This window comes from Anoplopoma fimbria, chromosome 16 (assembly GCF_027596085.1).
Source record: "Anoplopoma fimbria isolate UVic2021 breed Golden Eagle Sablefish chromosome 16, Afim_UVic_2022, whole genome shotgun sequence".
In the NCBI taxonomy this organism is placed as follows: domain Eukaryota; kingdom Metazoa; phylum Chordata; class Actinopteri; order Perciformes; family Anoplopomatidae; genus Anoplopoma; species Anoplopoma fimbria.
Genome location: NC_072464.1, coordinates 17,542,461 through 17,559,534, shown reverse-complemented (window position 1 = coordinate 17,559,534; position 17,074 = coordinate 17,542,461). Strand labels below are relative to the sequence as shown.

The following is a 17,074-nucleotide window of genomic DNA, read 5'->3' as shown; positions in this document are numbered from 1 at the left end:
CTCTATATACAGTACCAGTCAAAGGTTTGGACACACCTTCTCATTCAATGTTTTTTATTTTTTTCTACATTGTAGATTAATATTGAAGACATCCAAACTATGAAGGAACACATATGGAATTATGTGGTAAACAAACAAATGCTCAACAAACCAGAATATGTTTTATATTTTAGATTCTTCAACTGATTTACTCAAACTAATTACATACAGTAATGTATGACTAATTACATATCTCATTCCCCCTAATCTCATACTATTTTTTTTTTAATGATTTATTTTATTACCTGTAGTTGAACTTTGTACTATATGAATATGAGGCCCGTTGTTTTATAAAAAAATAAAAATGTTGCGTATTTTATTTTTTAATGAGGATGAATGAGGGGCCGGACCGGAAGTGGGGCATTCCACCTTCAGATGGGCTGTGAGGAAATGTGGGGCTTTAAGAGGCAAACAACAGCGCTGCTGCAGGTCAGGTTTGTTGCGTTTTAGGGGAACAGACGAAGTAAGAAGAACCTCCTTCACTGGGTTGTTCCTGCTCCGCCCCTGCAGCCAAGGAAGCAGTGAACAAAGTGCAAGAAAATCCACCGACTTCCCAAGTGGATCATTTCCAGGTAAGCCCGGAGAGTAGCGTTAGCTGCCACACTAGCCTAGCATAGCATAGCATAAAGTGACACAGGTCAGGTGACACGTGACAGATGCTGTGCGAGAAGAATCTGGCTCTGATTGGCAGCTGAGTGTCGGTGTAGACGTGTGCATCCACTTCCCCAAATGTAGTGTTTACTTTAGCTACGTTGGATTTGCTAACTTAGCATGCTAGCTCCGCACAGCTAGCAGCGCGCTCCCGTGCTTGTGCACGCCGACGTCAGGTGGAGGCTGCAGCCAGCTAGCGCTAATGCTAACGCTAATGCTAGCTCGTGTGTTGTCTCTGCAGGACGGACTCTGTGTGTGTGTGTGTGTGTGTGTTTGCTAGCTTAACATGTGTGTGTGTTTGCAGTGACACGTGTGCCCAGTCACTGGTTGGACAGAAGCGACACGCTGGCTAGTTTTAAGCTAGCTCGTTGTCTCAGGCTAGCTCCTCTGGACGTCACGCTAGGCAGTCGACCTGCGTAATGACGTCACACCACAACGTTCGATGTGAGGGGTTACTGGAGTTCAGTCCCTGTAGACCTGAACCTGAACTGTAACCTGTTTGTGTGAGATAAGATAAGGTGTGTGTGTGTGTGTGTGTGTGTGTGTGTGTGTGTGTGTGTGATGTGTGTGTGTGTGTGTGAGAGTGAGATCATTTCTGGTTTTAAATGTTAAATACTCTTTTATGTTCTCACACTACTGTCCACGTGGTTCAGTTAGACTACAGCCTTATATGGTTAGTCCATTGATACAGCGTGTGTCTTCATAGACTATGAATATGTATAATGGGGATATATATACAGTACCAGTCTAAAGTTTTGGACACACCTTCTCATTCAACTACTTTGAAGAATGTAAAATATAAAACATATTCTGGTTTGTTGAGCATTTGTTTGTTTACCACATAATTCCATATGTGTTCCTTCATAGTTTGGATGTCTTATATATTAATCTACAATGTAGAAAAAAATAAAAATAAAGAAAAACCATTGAATGAGAAGGTGTGTCCAAACTTTTCACTGGTACTGTATATTTCCTCATTGGGTTTGCATGCATGCAACACAACGAAAACACAATTAATAGTTAATTTGTAAGGCGTGTATAATTTTTTTGGTAATCTGATGGAAATAGCCACTTATCTAAATTGCAATCTGTTCATTTTCTGTTGGGAGAATCACCCCTTGACTGCCTAATCTTTCCTTTACTGGTGGTAATCACACTTTTATACTGCTGACCACAGGGACTCCCAAAAGCCATTGCTCAATTAATCAGTTAAAACCTTTTTAGAAAACGTTAATTATGACTATGATGTACAGTAAGTAAGAAAACTGCAAACATCTATACGCTGGTGGCCAACAACAGGCCACCAGTTTTGTGCTTTCCTTACGTGCTTACCAAATGATCTGTTGCTCGCTCCGTTTCCTATTAAGAATAATCAAAGTCAGTTTATTTTATTTTGATAATCCCCTCACAGTCTACAGCCTTTTAGAAGTCTGTCTGGGTTTTTATACAGAGGACATGACTTTGCATAGGCCTAAATGTCAAACATTTTTGCCTTCCTAAACCTAAGTACAAACAGAAATTCTGTACTTTATAATAAGACTTGCATGTGTCATGAAAATGCACTTGGTAATTGAACAAACCGTTCGTTCAAAGTCGAAGGGCATGTTTGCACGTAGTAACCTATTGAACTCTTTATCAGTTCAAGTATTGCCGTATCGGACTTTGAGACATACATATGTAGATAAGCATTTGTCTGAGCAGTACCATCTTGAAAAGTAATCCCACAATAGCAACGTATAGTTTTATTAACCTTTTAATCATTTTTGTGACTGTTTAACTGCAAAGTAACTTTGAACGCCCACGCTAAAGTACGAGTGTTCATACTCAGGCGGTTGATTTCACCCATTACACCCCCTCCTCCTCCTTTTGCCATTAGTCCCATTATTTTGCTGACTACAGCACGAAGGACCTTTTTATGTATCCTTGAGTTTAATCAGTCATCACCTCTTACTATGGCTACCTATAGAGCCCAGAGGGAGCTGTGAAAGGGTTGTAACCCTGTTAAAGGGATGCAAGGTCATTCTACGTCAGCAAGCCATTTACATTATTTGTTAAATACTGTCCTTTCTGAGAATCCCTTCTATCGAGGCTTTGCATGGACTGTTTGAGTAGATTTCAAGATTTCTTCAATATTAAATGCCGTGTATCAAGTTTAATTTGACAAAACTCTGCCACTGCATTATTCTGTTCTCAGGAAGGTAGTTTTTTTTTCAGACATGCGTCACCGAACATGCTCAAGGACACTGTTTACACTGCTGAGAGGACCAAACTACTCTCACAGTGCTTGTTGTAATAAATGCAAAGATCTTAGATTTTTCCCGATGGTAGATGGCTGCACAGACAATTTTAGGATCAATGAATTGCATGTTTTATTCTTTTCGTTTTTTGATAATTATAAAAAGATCGTATACAGTCCATTATTATAATCTATTGTGCAAGTTGTTTGTATTAGTGCAATACACGACTTTGCCATAATGGTGATCATTTCGATTTAGGCCTTACTTTTGAACTGTGAAATCCAATATTGATTAAAAATAAATTGGGATTTAACCTTGGCAAGTTGAAGTTAAATTTCTGTCAGTGTGTATTATCCTCCTCAATGTATTTTTTTTTTTGCTTTTGACCAATGTGTTTATGTTCATAATCAAAGGAATTTAATACACATTCAGTGTTTTGTTTCTTTTTTTAACATAACAAGAGTAACGCCTAGAGGAGCTTTATGGCTGTAGTGATAGTCAGTGGTGTGGCTTTAAGATATCACAGTTGACCAAACTAACAACTGCTATTGGGTGCTTAGCATTACAGTGTTGCTATGTGCTGGATTTAGAGCACTTAATACTTTGAAACATGAATGACCTTCATTGTCAAGCCATCACAGAGTATTTTTATCTATTTATATTTGGCTTTAACGGCCGGTGGTTAGGCCTCTGGACCGTTCTCTAACCTTTGCCCTATTTGCTTCAGTTAACACTGGAGTTTATTTTTGTATCCCTCTACCAGCTTGTCTGAACCACATTGGACATAAACTCACTGTAGGAACCCAAAGGCTTTTGTTTTTCTTGCCCACTAGCCCTGTCTGCCATGTCCATGTGGCTGAGCAATACAGATCTGTTGTAAATAATATTTCAGCTCCCAAGGTACTGACAAGAAGACAGACAGAGAGAGCGAGGATATGGGATAAACATCATTGATTTCCAGGCTTTTGGTTAATTTATCCCCATTTACACTTGACCAGAAAGAAATGAAGCACAGCTCGGCGTCACGCATGAAGAGGTCCGTTCAGGAAACTGTCCGTGGCTCTCTCTTCCAGGTCGTCACTTCTGCCGTTAGTAACACCATTAATAACACCTAGCATTAGCTAGTTGTTACTAACGGGTGGCCAATGGCAAGGTGTGGTCTCCTGCTCTGGATAGGAGGAGCCCGGTCTTCTTCTTTGTTCATCTTGATGAAATGTGACATATCCAGGGTGCCCATAGCCTGCTAATCAGCCCTAATCTGATCCATTGGATTAGAGGATGGGAATGCATGTAAGACATTGCTTACAGTACATGTGTGTATGTCCCTGTTTCCAGAAGTGAGCCCTCTCTCAGTCTTCCTAGCATTCATTGGTGGACTGTTTTTGCTCTCGATGAAGATCCATTGTTATTGGTAATTTTCCTCGTTACATGAAATTCTCTGCTCCTCAGTAAACTCTTTCGCTGATTAGTGAGCTCCTCCAACAGGATCAGGGATCTGGCTCTGTTCTTGATGTCATCATAATCCCCCCCCTCTCCTTCTGTGGGATTATCATGGCGATGCAGCAGTACAGCCTGTGACTATCCACTGCTGTTTGCAGGACTTTTTTCTTTTATGTTCTTTTTTATTATTCTGGCTTTGATTTGGTGAAATACCAGGAGCCAAAATGCTGAACCAGAGTGCTGTGATGATCTTCACTGGGATTTGTGGGGCATTGGTGGTCCTGGCAATGGCCTACTATGTCTACTGGTAAGTTTAATGAGAGAGAGTTGGTTTGACTGGGCCAGCACGGGCCCTACCAGTTTTATTTGAACTTGTGACAGAGATAGAAGGCAGCATGGCACTGCAGGGCTTAAATGTTCACATCAGTAAGAGGGGTGTAGACCTTTGCAAGCCAAATTAAGTTTTTAGAATTAAAATGATTTGACAAGGGCGCAGTGCCTGCCAGGATTGTGCTAAAGTTTTTTTTTTGAACGCACATTTCAGCAGTCCTCTAGAGCAGAAGCGGCTGTCCAGCCTTAAGCAGCTTTAACCCAGTCAGCGTCTCTAATCTTCGTGTGGTTACAGGTGGGCCTGTACACACAGGGAGGTGGATCTCCACTGGCTGTTTTTATGGTCAAACCAAATTAGTAGTTGGGTTAAACCCAAAACCACAGAGATAAGTTGATATTCTTACTTAGTGTGATAAAGTGAATGATGGAGTCATTGTGGGTTTTTTTTTGTTTTTTTGTTTTTTCAGTAGTGGTGATATTCTGATAGGCCTTAATGTGAACTTTTTTTAACCAAATGGGTTTCTACTGTCTCCTCTTACACAACTAATAACCTGAATAGCTGAAATAGAACACTGATCCAATCAATTACGCTGAGCACCGCAGAATTGTTTATCTATTGAGTGTTGAAGTCAGTTCCGTGGCATGTCAGCCAAAAAGTAAAAAGAAATTGGTCTACAGAAATTATAAAGATTTTTAAATAATTTAGAAATGGTCTGACCCATAAAGTTGTTCACTAGGGAGCGCTGACAAGTTTGCTTTTTTAACTGTTCCAGAAAAATACATGTCTTGGTTATAAGTTTGATATTAGTGATAACCAAACTCCGGTGTTACTTATTACATGTTATATTCTATGTATTTATGCCTCATATCACTCCAAAATATAGTATCGTCATGCACCAGGGTTCCCGACAAATGTTTTGCAAGTCGGCCCGCCAGGCATAAGCATCGGGTTATATTTTTTATTTTTTTTACTAAAACCTTACATTAGTGGTGGACACACACCCCTAACCCCAAATACATTCAGCTCAGGATTCAGTCAGATTCACAGAACAGGCAAAACGGTCTGTTAATAGTATTTAGGGTTTAACTAAGAGGAAATATTTTTTTTTTACCCAGGCAAAAAAGTTTGCAGAAACTTTTCAGTTTTGCCAGTTTATTTTATTTTTATCCATTTTGGTGTGAAATGCAAACAATAGACTCTATTAAATGAATGTATCAGAGGGGTCCCTGAATCAGGAGTCGACTCACAGTCTGCTCTTAAATGTCAGAGGGTCGCCTTCAATATACTGATACGTCATGTGCTTGTGGTTCTTTGGTTCATGCATTTTCTTATATATAGAGAGTCAGAGAATGTTAAAATCTGCGTCTTGCTGCTCATACTTCATTTACAATATCCTGATGCATCCCAGAGCGTCTCTCCTGCTGGGCTGCTGCCGGCGCTGTCAGCTGAACGCTGGACGGCAGTGGAGGAGGTTGTACCAGCGTGTGCTTCAAAAGGAGTTTACGCAGCTTCACTCACATTCAGCACCGTACCTGGGATCATTAGCGCAGCCAACAAACACGAGATGCTCCCCAGCCTTCTGCTGTCCACCTTTGCAATGCTATTTATGGTTGGGTCATTTTGAGACAAATCTCTGTTTGGAAAGTTTGCAGCGTGCCATGTTGAATTGCTGAAATGCTCTGTGTACAATGATGCAGCCAAAAAAAACAAAACAAGAACTAACAAAATGGAAGTTTACTTTGGGTCGTCTATACTGATTAATTGTATCATTAAAATAAAACCAAAGAATAAATATAATGTATAACTTGTGTAGAAGAAAAAATTGTTCCCCAGAGACCTTGTTTTGCCATTTAACCATAATTCTCAAAGCAAATATGTTCAGTGCTGATGGTTATTTGCATTTTGCAAAGGGAAGTTATATTTGCACGAATGCCCACAAATTCAGTGGTAACAGGAACACGTGGCTTAAGGCCTCCATTTCCAACTCTAGTGAAAATGTGTGGTTGTACCGAGTCGTATGCCTCCATGTTCAGAGACAGAAAGTAGGGAATGTGGAAGAAAATGAGAAAAAGTTCATGTTTATGTTTTGGAAATCTGTCTATCTGTCTATCTGAGCTCTCACACAGAGTCGCTGCTTGTTGCCAAAATAAGACTTGGTCCAGGAACATTTCTATTAGCTGCTTGTGGCCAAACACAACCAAGTTGAATCTTTTCCTTGCTAAGTTTCCACGAGTTGATTTTCATACAGGATTGACAAGAAATGAAACCAGTGGATGAGTGTAAAGGGAAAAAAATAGCCCAATATATAAGGCACCGCAGTACATGGTTTGAAGCAATTATTTGTTGTTCCAGATCTGGTTAATAGTGTTTCCTAAATTAAACAACTTTAAACAAAATATATAGATGAGCAGTCTTATTTTAAACAAATACAGATAAATAGGCTACATAGCTTTTCAAGAATTTACTACCCACTACGCTTTTATGTTTTATTGTCAATGGCGCATTCACCTACTTCTTTTCTTCATTATCAAGCTGACTGAAACTAAATCCTATGTATCTCTTGTTGCATTTTGTATTCACAACATACTCCCCTCTTTGACTCTTCAGTGTTGTAGCTTGCCACCCTTCTAAATTTGTAACAGGAGCCACGGGATAAATATGCACCAGTGTGACTTTTCCCCCGCCCATTCAGCCACTCTCTCCAAGTAGGAACAAATGTCACATCTGTAACAACTGTGGATGTTTGGACTGATAATCCATCAGGCGATAGATGACACGCATGCACACGTGAGCGTGTTTCAACACTTCAGTGTGTCCCAACCACAGAGATTAAGGAAACATTTTATGTTTGCTTGCCCAAGAGACTGAGCTGCAGTGCGGTGGAAATTAATGTAAGATTTAATTTCCTTCACTCCTAGGCTACTGTGTTATATTCTGTGTGTTTTTATTGCAGTGTTTGAGAGGGATTGATTGCACCGGATCAGATGATATAGTACCTAATTGAGTATGATGCAGACTTGAGTTGAGGCGTCTTGGATTTCTGGTCATCTGCGTTTAGAGGCTTTTTTGTCAGGATAGAGAGAACTCGGGTTACTATTTGGCTGTTTTAGGAATGTACTCATTGCACTGCACTTGAGAAATATATTTGTAACACTTTTTTACAATAATTAAAGCAACAATCACAGACGCTATGTGAACAAGACAGTGTCTGTGGGTAGAGACTGTTATGTCAGTGTGACACGCAGGCCCACCATGTTTCTGTCTTTCCCTTGTTGGCCAGCGTGCAGGCTGTTGTTTTAAAAAGCAAACACCAGATGGCCTGTTTTTTCTTTTTTTCGCTGATTTGCTGACACAGTTGTGTCAGTGAATGCAGGAGGCTGTACATATGTTGATGTTGCTAATAGTTAATCGTACAGTATAATAATAATAATCTTTCACAATGGACTTAAACTTTGAGTGCAGTATTGCTGCTTTGAAAGTTGTTTGTTCTGGTGAATCAAATCAAGCATAGTTTGATTCACTTTTTAAGCAATTTCTGACTGGATTCTTGTTTTGTACATCTATTTTATATTTCATGTAGCACTGATCATGTACATTTGTTTTAATAAAATAACTTTCAAAACAAATTAAATGCATTTTTGGCATATAGCGCTATGATTTTTAGCCATTTAATCTAATAATGATAGTTGATGCCGTCACTAAAACATCTTGCTACTTACAATGTAAAGCAAAGCAGCTGGAGGCCCAGTTGGCAGAAGTGGATTGGTTGACCACAGATCTGCAAAAGGACAACTCAGATTAGAAAAGTCTCTCAGAACAGCTTTAAACTGGCTTGACCTACACGTTAATGGGCTTTGGTGCAGATGTGGGAACAGTCCATTCAAGGTGTGCTAAGACAATTCTATAGCTATTGGCTATCAGCAATAGCTATTAGCTACCAAAATTCAACCTGTTTGATGAACTGTTAGCTCACCCTCTTATTCTGTCTCCATCAGGTCTGTAGTATTGGCTGAAGGACCGTGTAGACGAGGCTTGTAAAAGGATCCCACCGTGGTAAGAGACACTGCTGTTTTTAAAATGACTTAAAGCACATTTGCCTGCAGAACCACAGACCTAAACAGACCACATAAATGTGTCCACACTGTTCCATCAATCATGAATTGTTTGCCACCCTGTCCTCCCTTTTATTTATAGCCTCCTCCTTAGTGCTCCTTTTTTTCCCCCCAACATCTCTCAGTAAAGTTGTTTTTAACTGCTGTGGAAACTGCCTGTTCTCTTCCTGCCCTCTCTCAGGTTGGTCATAGTGTATAGAGAGGAGCCCACCCAGCTCTCCAGGCTCCTCAGCTATGGCTCTGCTGGCCAACCTGAAGAGCCTGTTCATCCTGCAGCTGCTGATGGGCTTTGTGTTTGTGGTGAGCGGCCTCATCATAAACTTCATTCAGCTCCTCACCTGCATCCTCTGGCCAATCAACAAACAACTCTATCGCAAAATCAACTGCCGGCTCTCCTACTCCCTCTGGAGTCGTGAGTACATTATACTCCTATGTTGTTGCTATATGTTACAGTTTTCTTTAAAGCAAAACAAAATTTAATATTTCAAAAATTGTAAAAAAAATAAAATAAAAATCATCACACTTGACCTGGCTACCTGAGGTGCGCATTTCAATTATTCAATTTCCTTTTTGCTCTGAGATAAATCTAAGTCCATACATCTGTTTGGTGGGCAGTGGCTGCCCGTGTGGGTTAATGAGAGCAGCTGAGGCTCAAACAGACATACATTTACACAAAAAAGTTCCATACAGCCACAAAGTTGGCTGATGATAAGATAAGATAAGATAATCCTTTATTGGTCCCGCAGCGGGTACACATAATTCTCTGTGACGTTGTCACTATGAGCAACTCATTTGTAGCATGAATCTGTGTTATATTAATCTGCAAACCTGACATGTTTATAAAGGAGAACGCTGTAAATTGGCACTTAGCATATTTCTCACAGTCAATACTATAAATAATGAAGTGTTGTCGACAAATTCCCAGTGAACGTGATGTGTTGTCGTCTCTGTGCAGAGCTGGTGATGCTGCTGGAGTGGTGGTCAGGCACAGAATGCACCCTATACACTGACCAAGCTACGGTGGACAAGTTTGGCAAAGAGCATGTCATCACCATCCTCAACCACAACTACGAGATCGACTTCCTGTGTGGCTGGACCATGTGCGAACGATTCGGCATCCTAGGGGTTAGTAATGTAGCAAAAATGTTTCCAATTAATCACTTGTGGTAGTCAGACTTCAATCCTGATACACATGTACCCATCCTCCCTCTACAGAGTTCAAAAGTGCTAGCCAAACACGAGCTACTGAAGGTTCCTCTGATTGGCTGGACATGGTACTTCCTAGAAATAGTGTTCTGCAAAAGAAAGTGGGAGGAGGACCGAAAGACTGTCTTCAAGGGACTAAGCAGGCTCAAAGACTATCCTGAATATATGTGGGTAGGTACACGTCAGACGTACTGTTTGTCTGTTTCCTGTTGTGAGTGTCGACGTGCAGTAGTAAGCTGTGTGTAAGGATTAGCAGTTTGCTTAGAGTCCTGCTGCTACACATCCATTTGCAAAAAAAAACAATAGCATGTACTTTTGCAATCACTCAACTCTCGCCCAGTCTCAGAGTAGACTTCTTAGAAACAATCAGACACGTAGTTACTTGACTCCATCATGTCAGTGAAATGTAAGATACATTGAGTAATAATTCCATTCCTCAGTGCGCAGAGGAAACTGTGTGAGCACAACTACATACCCAGAAGAGTAGGTCAGAGGTCAACCATAAACTCAGCCACTAAACTTTTTGAATTGAGCAGTTTTGGTGTGACATTACCTTTTGACTGAGCTTTTTGTCTTCCAAACTATTTTTACTGACTAAAAACCTGTTTTAATTTTATGACAGCTTGTGATTCTATATTCAGCTGTTAACTTGGTGAATTAAATGTTATTACTACCAATAACAACAACTATGTAAAAACTAGAAAAGTAAGATCCAAGCTATTATAAATGGGAATTGAATCACATAATGTCAGTTTTTACAGATTCATAGGGATAAAATATGAGTAAATGCAGACGCTGCCCTTTGACACAGTTTCTCTCTACTCGAGCTCTACTTGTGTGTCTTGATATACACACACACACGTCCTACAGTACACCAGCTGTATTAAGAGCTCTCAACAGGAGGCTGTGTGTTTCTTTTTTTCCTCTTTCTTTTCTTTTTTTCTGTGAAACCTCATGAACAGAACGTTCCACTGTGCATAAACAGCTCCAGGCTAAATAGCTCTTTTGCTGTTTAAACAAGCAAGTGGCTTACATTCGTGGCATCTTACCTGGAGGCAGCAGGCCCTGCTGTTTGTTTGTGCACCTTTTTTACTGAAGGTGTAAAGCTCCGTGTGTTTCAGAATTTCACCGCGACTCGACGAGTTCACCGGCTGAGATTAGGCAGATCAGCAGTTGATCTAATTACCCCTTAAGTCAAGCATTAGGCCACTGCTGATGACATAGTTTGTATGTGTTCAGATTAACAAGCCAAACACTGAGGGGAGTTGCCATCCACCTGCACATTGAGATAAGATAGCAACTTTATTTCAGCATAGTGTTACAATGAGGTGAATTGATCCATGAAGCGGAAGAAGGGTAGCTGATAGGACAAAGGAAAGGAGTTCACCATAAGTCTTGTGTGATTCTTTTTTTTATTTATTTTTTTAAAGGTGTGTGCGCGCACATTAACACATCTCATCTCCCTCCACAGTTCCTGCTGTACTGCGAGGGAACCCGCTTCACAGAGCAGAAGCACGAAATCAGTATGCAGGTCGCTGAGAGTAAAGGCCTGCCCAAACTCAAATACCACCTACTACCCCGAACCAAAGGATTCACCACCACAATGCAGTGTCTTAAGGGCACAGGTAGAGTGTAAAAACATGCACAAAGCTCATCAGGCTCAGTTCACATATGAGTCGTTCATTCTTTATCTTCTCTTTCAATTACAGTAACCGCTGTCTACGATGTGACTCTGAACTTCAAAGACAACCAAACTCCTACTCTCCTGGGCATCGTCAACGGCAAGAAATACAAAGCTGACCTGAGTGTTAGGTGAGTTTCACTGATACTCTCTGCTTACCTGTGAATCATCACTGATTGTAAAACCTTTTGTTTAAACCTTTAGGCCTCCTACCGACTGCATTTTTGTCCCATAACAATTAAAGGGAGTGTAAGAGTGCTGCGCTGCACATTTATGGTTTCAGAACAATACCTCTATTGAACGGGACATTGCTATTGAGTAATGAGCTGGCCATGAGACAGAAACAGATCGGGATGGGACAAGCACAGTCTTTTGTCTGGGCAGCAAAACTTAGAGAGGTAGTGTTTCTTCATTGTGCTCAATGAAACAAATAAGAGAAAAAGGAAAATACAGGAAGGTATTTTTTTGTCTTGAAGTAACCTTGTTCAGTAGAGTAGTTAATTAAACATGCCAGTAAATTCAAAGAAATCCCTCAGCAGAAGAATAGATGATCTATGTTGCAGCGTGGAAGAGTTTTAGGTGAGGGAGCCCCCTGGTGGCGAGAAACCATCATAACAGGCCACAAGTGATTTTACATTATCATGAAATATTTTCTGTTGCACTGTATGTTACATCTTCTTGTCCATTATATTATTATTTGAGTTATATTCTTTCATGAAATGTGAGCTGAATGTCCTCATTTGTTACAAAAAATGTTTAAAAGAAATATTCCTAATGTAATAAATATAATAAATAGATAATGTGATAATATATTATATTATATGTATAATTTACTGTAACTTCTGTACGTTGCCTTTTTAGCATTATCAGAATGAAAATGAGGTGCACAAGAGTTTAGTTTGAACATGCAGTACAGATCAGGCAGCGAGTGAAATGTGTTCTTCTTCTGTAACGTAAATGAGCCGATGGATTAAATGATGGCGTGATATCGGATCGTTGAATAAACTCACACACTCCCAAATACCCGATCCAGCATTTTCGACTGTATAAGAGGCAGGGGATTAAAAAAACTTTGTAACCAAGTAGTAAAATGTGTGCTGTGCCAATCCAGTTCATCAGGTTTCAGTGCAACTGAAGTTCACAGCATTCTTTAAAAGGTCATTCACCTTCAGCTCTCCGTGCATTTCAATTACAGCATAGATCAGCGGTTTAAACTGTCCTTTTGTGTTTTACTCAGGTGTTCATTATGTGCAAGTTTCTCAATGTTGAGACGAATAAAATCTGTGACTATTGGTCAACTAGTGTCTAACCGTTGTAGTTTCAGGAATCTCAAGGTCCGTTCCCAGTTTACGACAATGTTTTTTGGTTTTTTCCCCCAACCAGACGGTTCCCTGTGGAGGACATACCAGCTGATGAGAAAGAATGTGCAATCTGGCTGCACAAGCTCTACCAGGAGAAGGTAAACTAGGGGAACAATTCAAATTCTAGTAGTCGCCTAATTAACCTCAGGGAACACTTTCACATACCTTAACTCACTTGTTGCGCACTGATGAGAAGTAACTATTCGAGCTGTTTGCATGCTGACTGGACATGTATTGGATCCTTATAGTATGAAAGTGCAAACTTCCTTAATGACCCCAAATGCATCTCTCGCCCTTGAGACATTGTGTTTGATCATCTGTTCCAGCCTGGACAGTATGTTTATATCTAGAATAAGCAAGGTTACTTTGTCTCAGGTTGTTAATAAAAATAAAAAAACACAATTCTTCTTCCTGTCCTGCTCAGGATGCCTTACAGGAATATTACAAAAAGGAAGGCAAGTACCCCGGACCCACAATAATCCCCCGTCGCAGACCATGGACACTGCTGAACTTCCTGTTTTGGGCCACCCTGCTGCTTTCGCCCCTCATCAACTTTGCTTGTGGAGTGGTCGTCAGCGGCTCCCCCCTACTCATCATTGGCTTTATCATTTTCCTCATCATAGGTAGGTGAACTCTGCGCTTAGAATGAAATATAATATCAGCTTCCATCCTCTTATCAATTGACCAGGAGGTTGTTAAAAAAAGGGACTGAGTTTTGTTAAAAGTTTGAATCGCTGTCCTCATTTGCTCCACTCTTTCTTTTTCCCCTTTGCTCTCTCCACAGCCTCGATAGCTATCCGCCGCCTCATAGGGGTCACCGAGGTGAAGAAAACAGGCTCCAGTTACGGCACCCCGGAGGCCAAGAAAGAAAACTAAAGTGTGTCACCCCCCCCCCCCCCCGCCCCTCCGTGTACAGCCGTTTCTGTGCGGTCACCCTGCGGTATCTCACCCCTACCCCAACTCTATTCTCCTCCTACTGTTGAGTCAGTTGGTAGGCAGGGGGAGGAGACCCAGCTGTGAAAACGTGATGGAGACCAGAGTTAGAAATACTAATGGCACTAGAGTGAGAGATTGAGAGAGAGAGAGAGAGCATGGAGGGTCTGGGGTTCAAGCTCTCTGTTGTAACACAGAACAGAAGGAGGTGGAGATGCAGCACTGTATTCCCCTGCATCTTTCTTAATCCCACTGTCGACATCCAAGTTCCATTAAATCCCGGTAACACCCAAGTTTAAGCTCCTAACCTGTCCGAGGTCACATGGACAGCCAGTCAGCCCATTTCCTGCTCCGCTCACTTCCTGTGATCAGATTCATCAGCCGATCAGGGAAGGGGTGACGTGCTCGTTTTTTTTTTTTTTTTTTTGTCCACAGAACCCAAACCGATCCGTATCTGATCTTTTTAACCGGAACCATCCAGAAGGCAATGCGTTTCTGTAACACGCAGGACATCTCACTCCCTTTATTTCACTTAGTGGGACTTGTAATGGGAACCGGTGCCTTGAGGCCCAGCCTGCTTTCCTTACCGTTAAAGGGTCTGTTCACCCAAATCACAAAACATTTGCTTTTAACTGGGTCTGAGATAGCCACCACTGACACTCCTACTACTCCTCCAATACAGTGAAGCTGAGTGAGATACTGTAAAAGTACATTTGAAAACTTAACAGCAGTGTGTCTTTCCAGAAACAAATGTCTCTGTTAACGCTTCATCATTTCTGAAAACTTTCATCAGTTTCTATTCGTCGGTTTTAAAGAGAATATGATTATAATATTAGTTAAAAAAACGACCACATTGGATTATCCGATTGTTTCTTGAAATGGACATTACAGTTTTTCCTGTATCATTTTGAATAAGAAATTTGAGATCCAGTGACATTCAGTCCACCTCTATTGTATTGGGTTACCAGCAGAAGTCTTATGGGAGAGATCTCAAAACACAAGGTCCTCATCAGCTCCAGGGAGAATCTTTTTTTTGTTTTTGAACTCATGATTTTGGTGAACTGACCCCTTAACATCTGGACATGGACAGGCTGGTGTCTGCTAAACTAAAGCAAGGGCTCTGAATGTGAAAACTGTCCTCATCAAGGTCTCCATCTCTTACAGGTCTCATTTGTAGCCCGCAGCACAGACACCCACGGATCCATTGACACATTTTTTTATTTTTTATTTTTTTCCCCCCCAGTTTCTATTCCTATTTTGACCTGCTTTACACAAATAGGAATTTGCATACATATTATCAATCATTTTTAAAACATTGTTTTGCTTTTTTTTTTCCCCCTAAATGTGACGTTAATTCATCCAGCATTCACAGTCTAGACACTGAAGCAGTTCAACCTAGCACTCTCCTCCTCTGATGCCATAGTCGACAATTTAAATTCAGTGCACACTGCTCTGCTGTGATTTATTTCAGTGTAACCAGATTCCAGAAAAAGGTCATCGACTGTCTCCACGTAGCCTCGCAGCTGTTGGCATATAATTTTTCTTTCCAGACATAGACTGAAGTAGTGATGTTTTAACCTTTGCCTTAAATCAAGCTTGCTCAGGCAAGGGATTGCCCATTCGCCACCCCTTTAAAACAGCACCCACCTCTCACCTCTGCATTATGAGAGACCTCACCCTCTTCCTCACATTACAGTGAATGAAGGAGCAGTGTGCATTCATTTGGGTAGATTACCAAAGCGAATTAATTATTGAAAGCTATCTTTTAAGTGGAAAGCTAGAGAGTTGTTGGTTTGTTGCTTCCATGTGCCCATACATAGTTTGTTGGATAAAGGAAGCTGCTCACAGGCAGCTTTGTTTCTCTGGATGTCCTAGCCACTGTTGTTGAACAGCTCCATACATTTCACAGTTTTAAATTCAGTCATCCCAGACTTGGTTTTCAACTCCAACAAATTAAACTTTGGCTGCTGCAGTACATGAGTGGATCTTTTCCAGTGTTAAAAGCCAGTTTTAGTCATATATTTTGTTTGCAGCAATACGTTGTGTACATCCTCTATGTAGAGTTTTCTCAAACCAGACCGATTTCATACAAGCCTTAATAGACAGTGCTGCTTCAATTTTGTGTGAAAATGTAGACGCTAACTGAGCCCCTCTGGTAGTGAAGGTAAAATTGAAAGATGTCCTCCTGTATAGCAAGCAAGTTGCTCGAATTAGTTGCCAAGCAACTTGTTCTAAAGTTAATTAACAATTAAAAAGAAATGAGACTATAAAGTCTGCTCTAGTGCACAAAAAACTCTGTAATCAGTTCACATTTTCTACAAGAAGATACTTTGAGTTGCTTTACATATATTTTGTTTACGGTTTTAGTATCTGGGCCTGCTATCTTTTTTTCTCAAGAGATCTGATCAGATACCAATGCAGTCCAACTCATCCTGTCATTCAGTAAACATCATATTCAGAAGCAAGAAGAATTCTGAGAAGTTCAGCAAAGTATTTGGAAAAACGTTTTACACTGGATGTTTTTTATTCAGTAAAGGAATATAAATGTAACTTGTGGTTGCTGTTTTTTCTGAGATCTCCAATGGAATCAAAAACATAACAAATTGACACAATTCAATGACTTTTTTTTTAATCTCAAAGATAATTGAGTTAGTGGCACTTCTTGTGTCAGCTTTTGTTTTGTTTTCTAAGGCTATTTTTATGTTTTCTTCAACTAAAACACTTGAGAATATTAAAGGATTTAATCACAAAGCAACTCTTACTCTTTTGACTTATTTGGATTTGTGTGAGTTTGTCTGTTTGCACAGTAGGTGAGATACAAAGACTATATATAGCTCAGTGTGAGTCCAGGGGAAGCTGAATCCATACAAAAACGTGTTTCAATCGTTTCCTCCCTCCATCTTGTCTCATTCATCAACAGAACCATTTTCAAAGACGCACATTTACATCCATCCTCCGTCATTTATTACACATCCACAATTTTCCATTAAGATAGCGTGACAGTATGAAGAGACGTGTAAACTAAAAGAAATGTACATAAGGTAAATGGTGACTGTCACATTCACTTTTAGAAATTGTAGCCG

At 40.4% G+C, this 17,074-nt stretch overlaps 1 protein-coding gene across 2 annotated transcripts; it reads left to right on the top strand.

Annotated features, from left to right (window-relative positions):
* The first annotated feature begins 402 nt into the window (after positions 1–402).
* Positions 403–16,746, top strand: agpat3 (1-acylglycerol-3-phosphate O-acyltransferase 3). Of its 2 annotated transcripts, none has more exons than XM_054615481.1 (10): positions 403–611; positions 8,694–8,751; positions 8,992–9,222; positions 9,766–9,935; positions 10,026–10,187; positions 11,488–11,641; positions 11,726–11,828; positions 13,081–13,156; positions 13,483–13,681; positions 13,843–16,746. In XM_054615481.1, exons 3-10 carry the CDS (start codon positions 9,045–9,047, stop codon positions 13,932–13,934), a joined length of 1,134 nt encoding a protein of 377 aa, XP_054471456.1. In that variant the 5' UTR covers positions 403–611; positions 8,694–8,751; positions 8,992–9,044; the 3' UTR covers positions 13,935–16,746. The 2 variants fall into 2 exon arrangements, with proteins under 2 accessions (XP_054471456.1, XP_054471457.1); XM_054615482.1 differs by lacking the exon at positions 403–611 and adding an exon at positions 7,523–7,589.
* Positions 16,747–17,074: the final 328 nt, after the last annotated feature.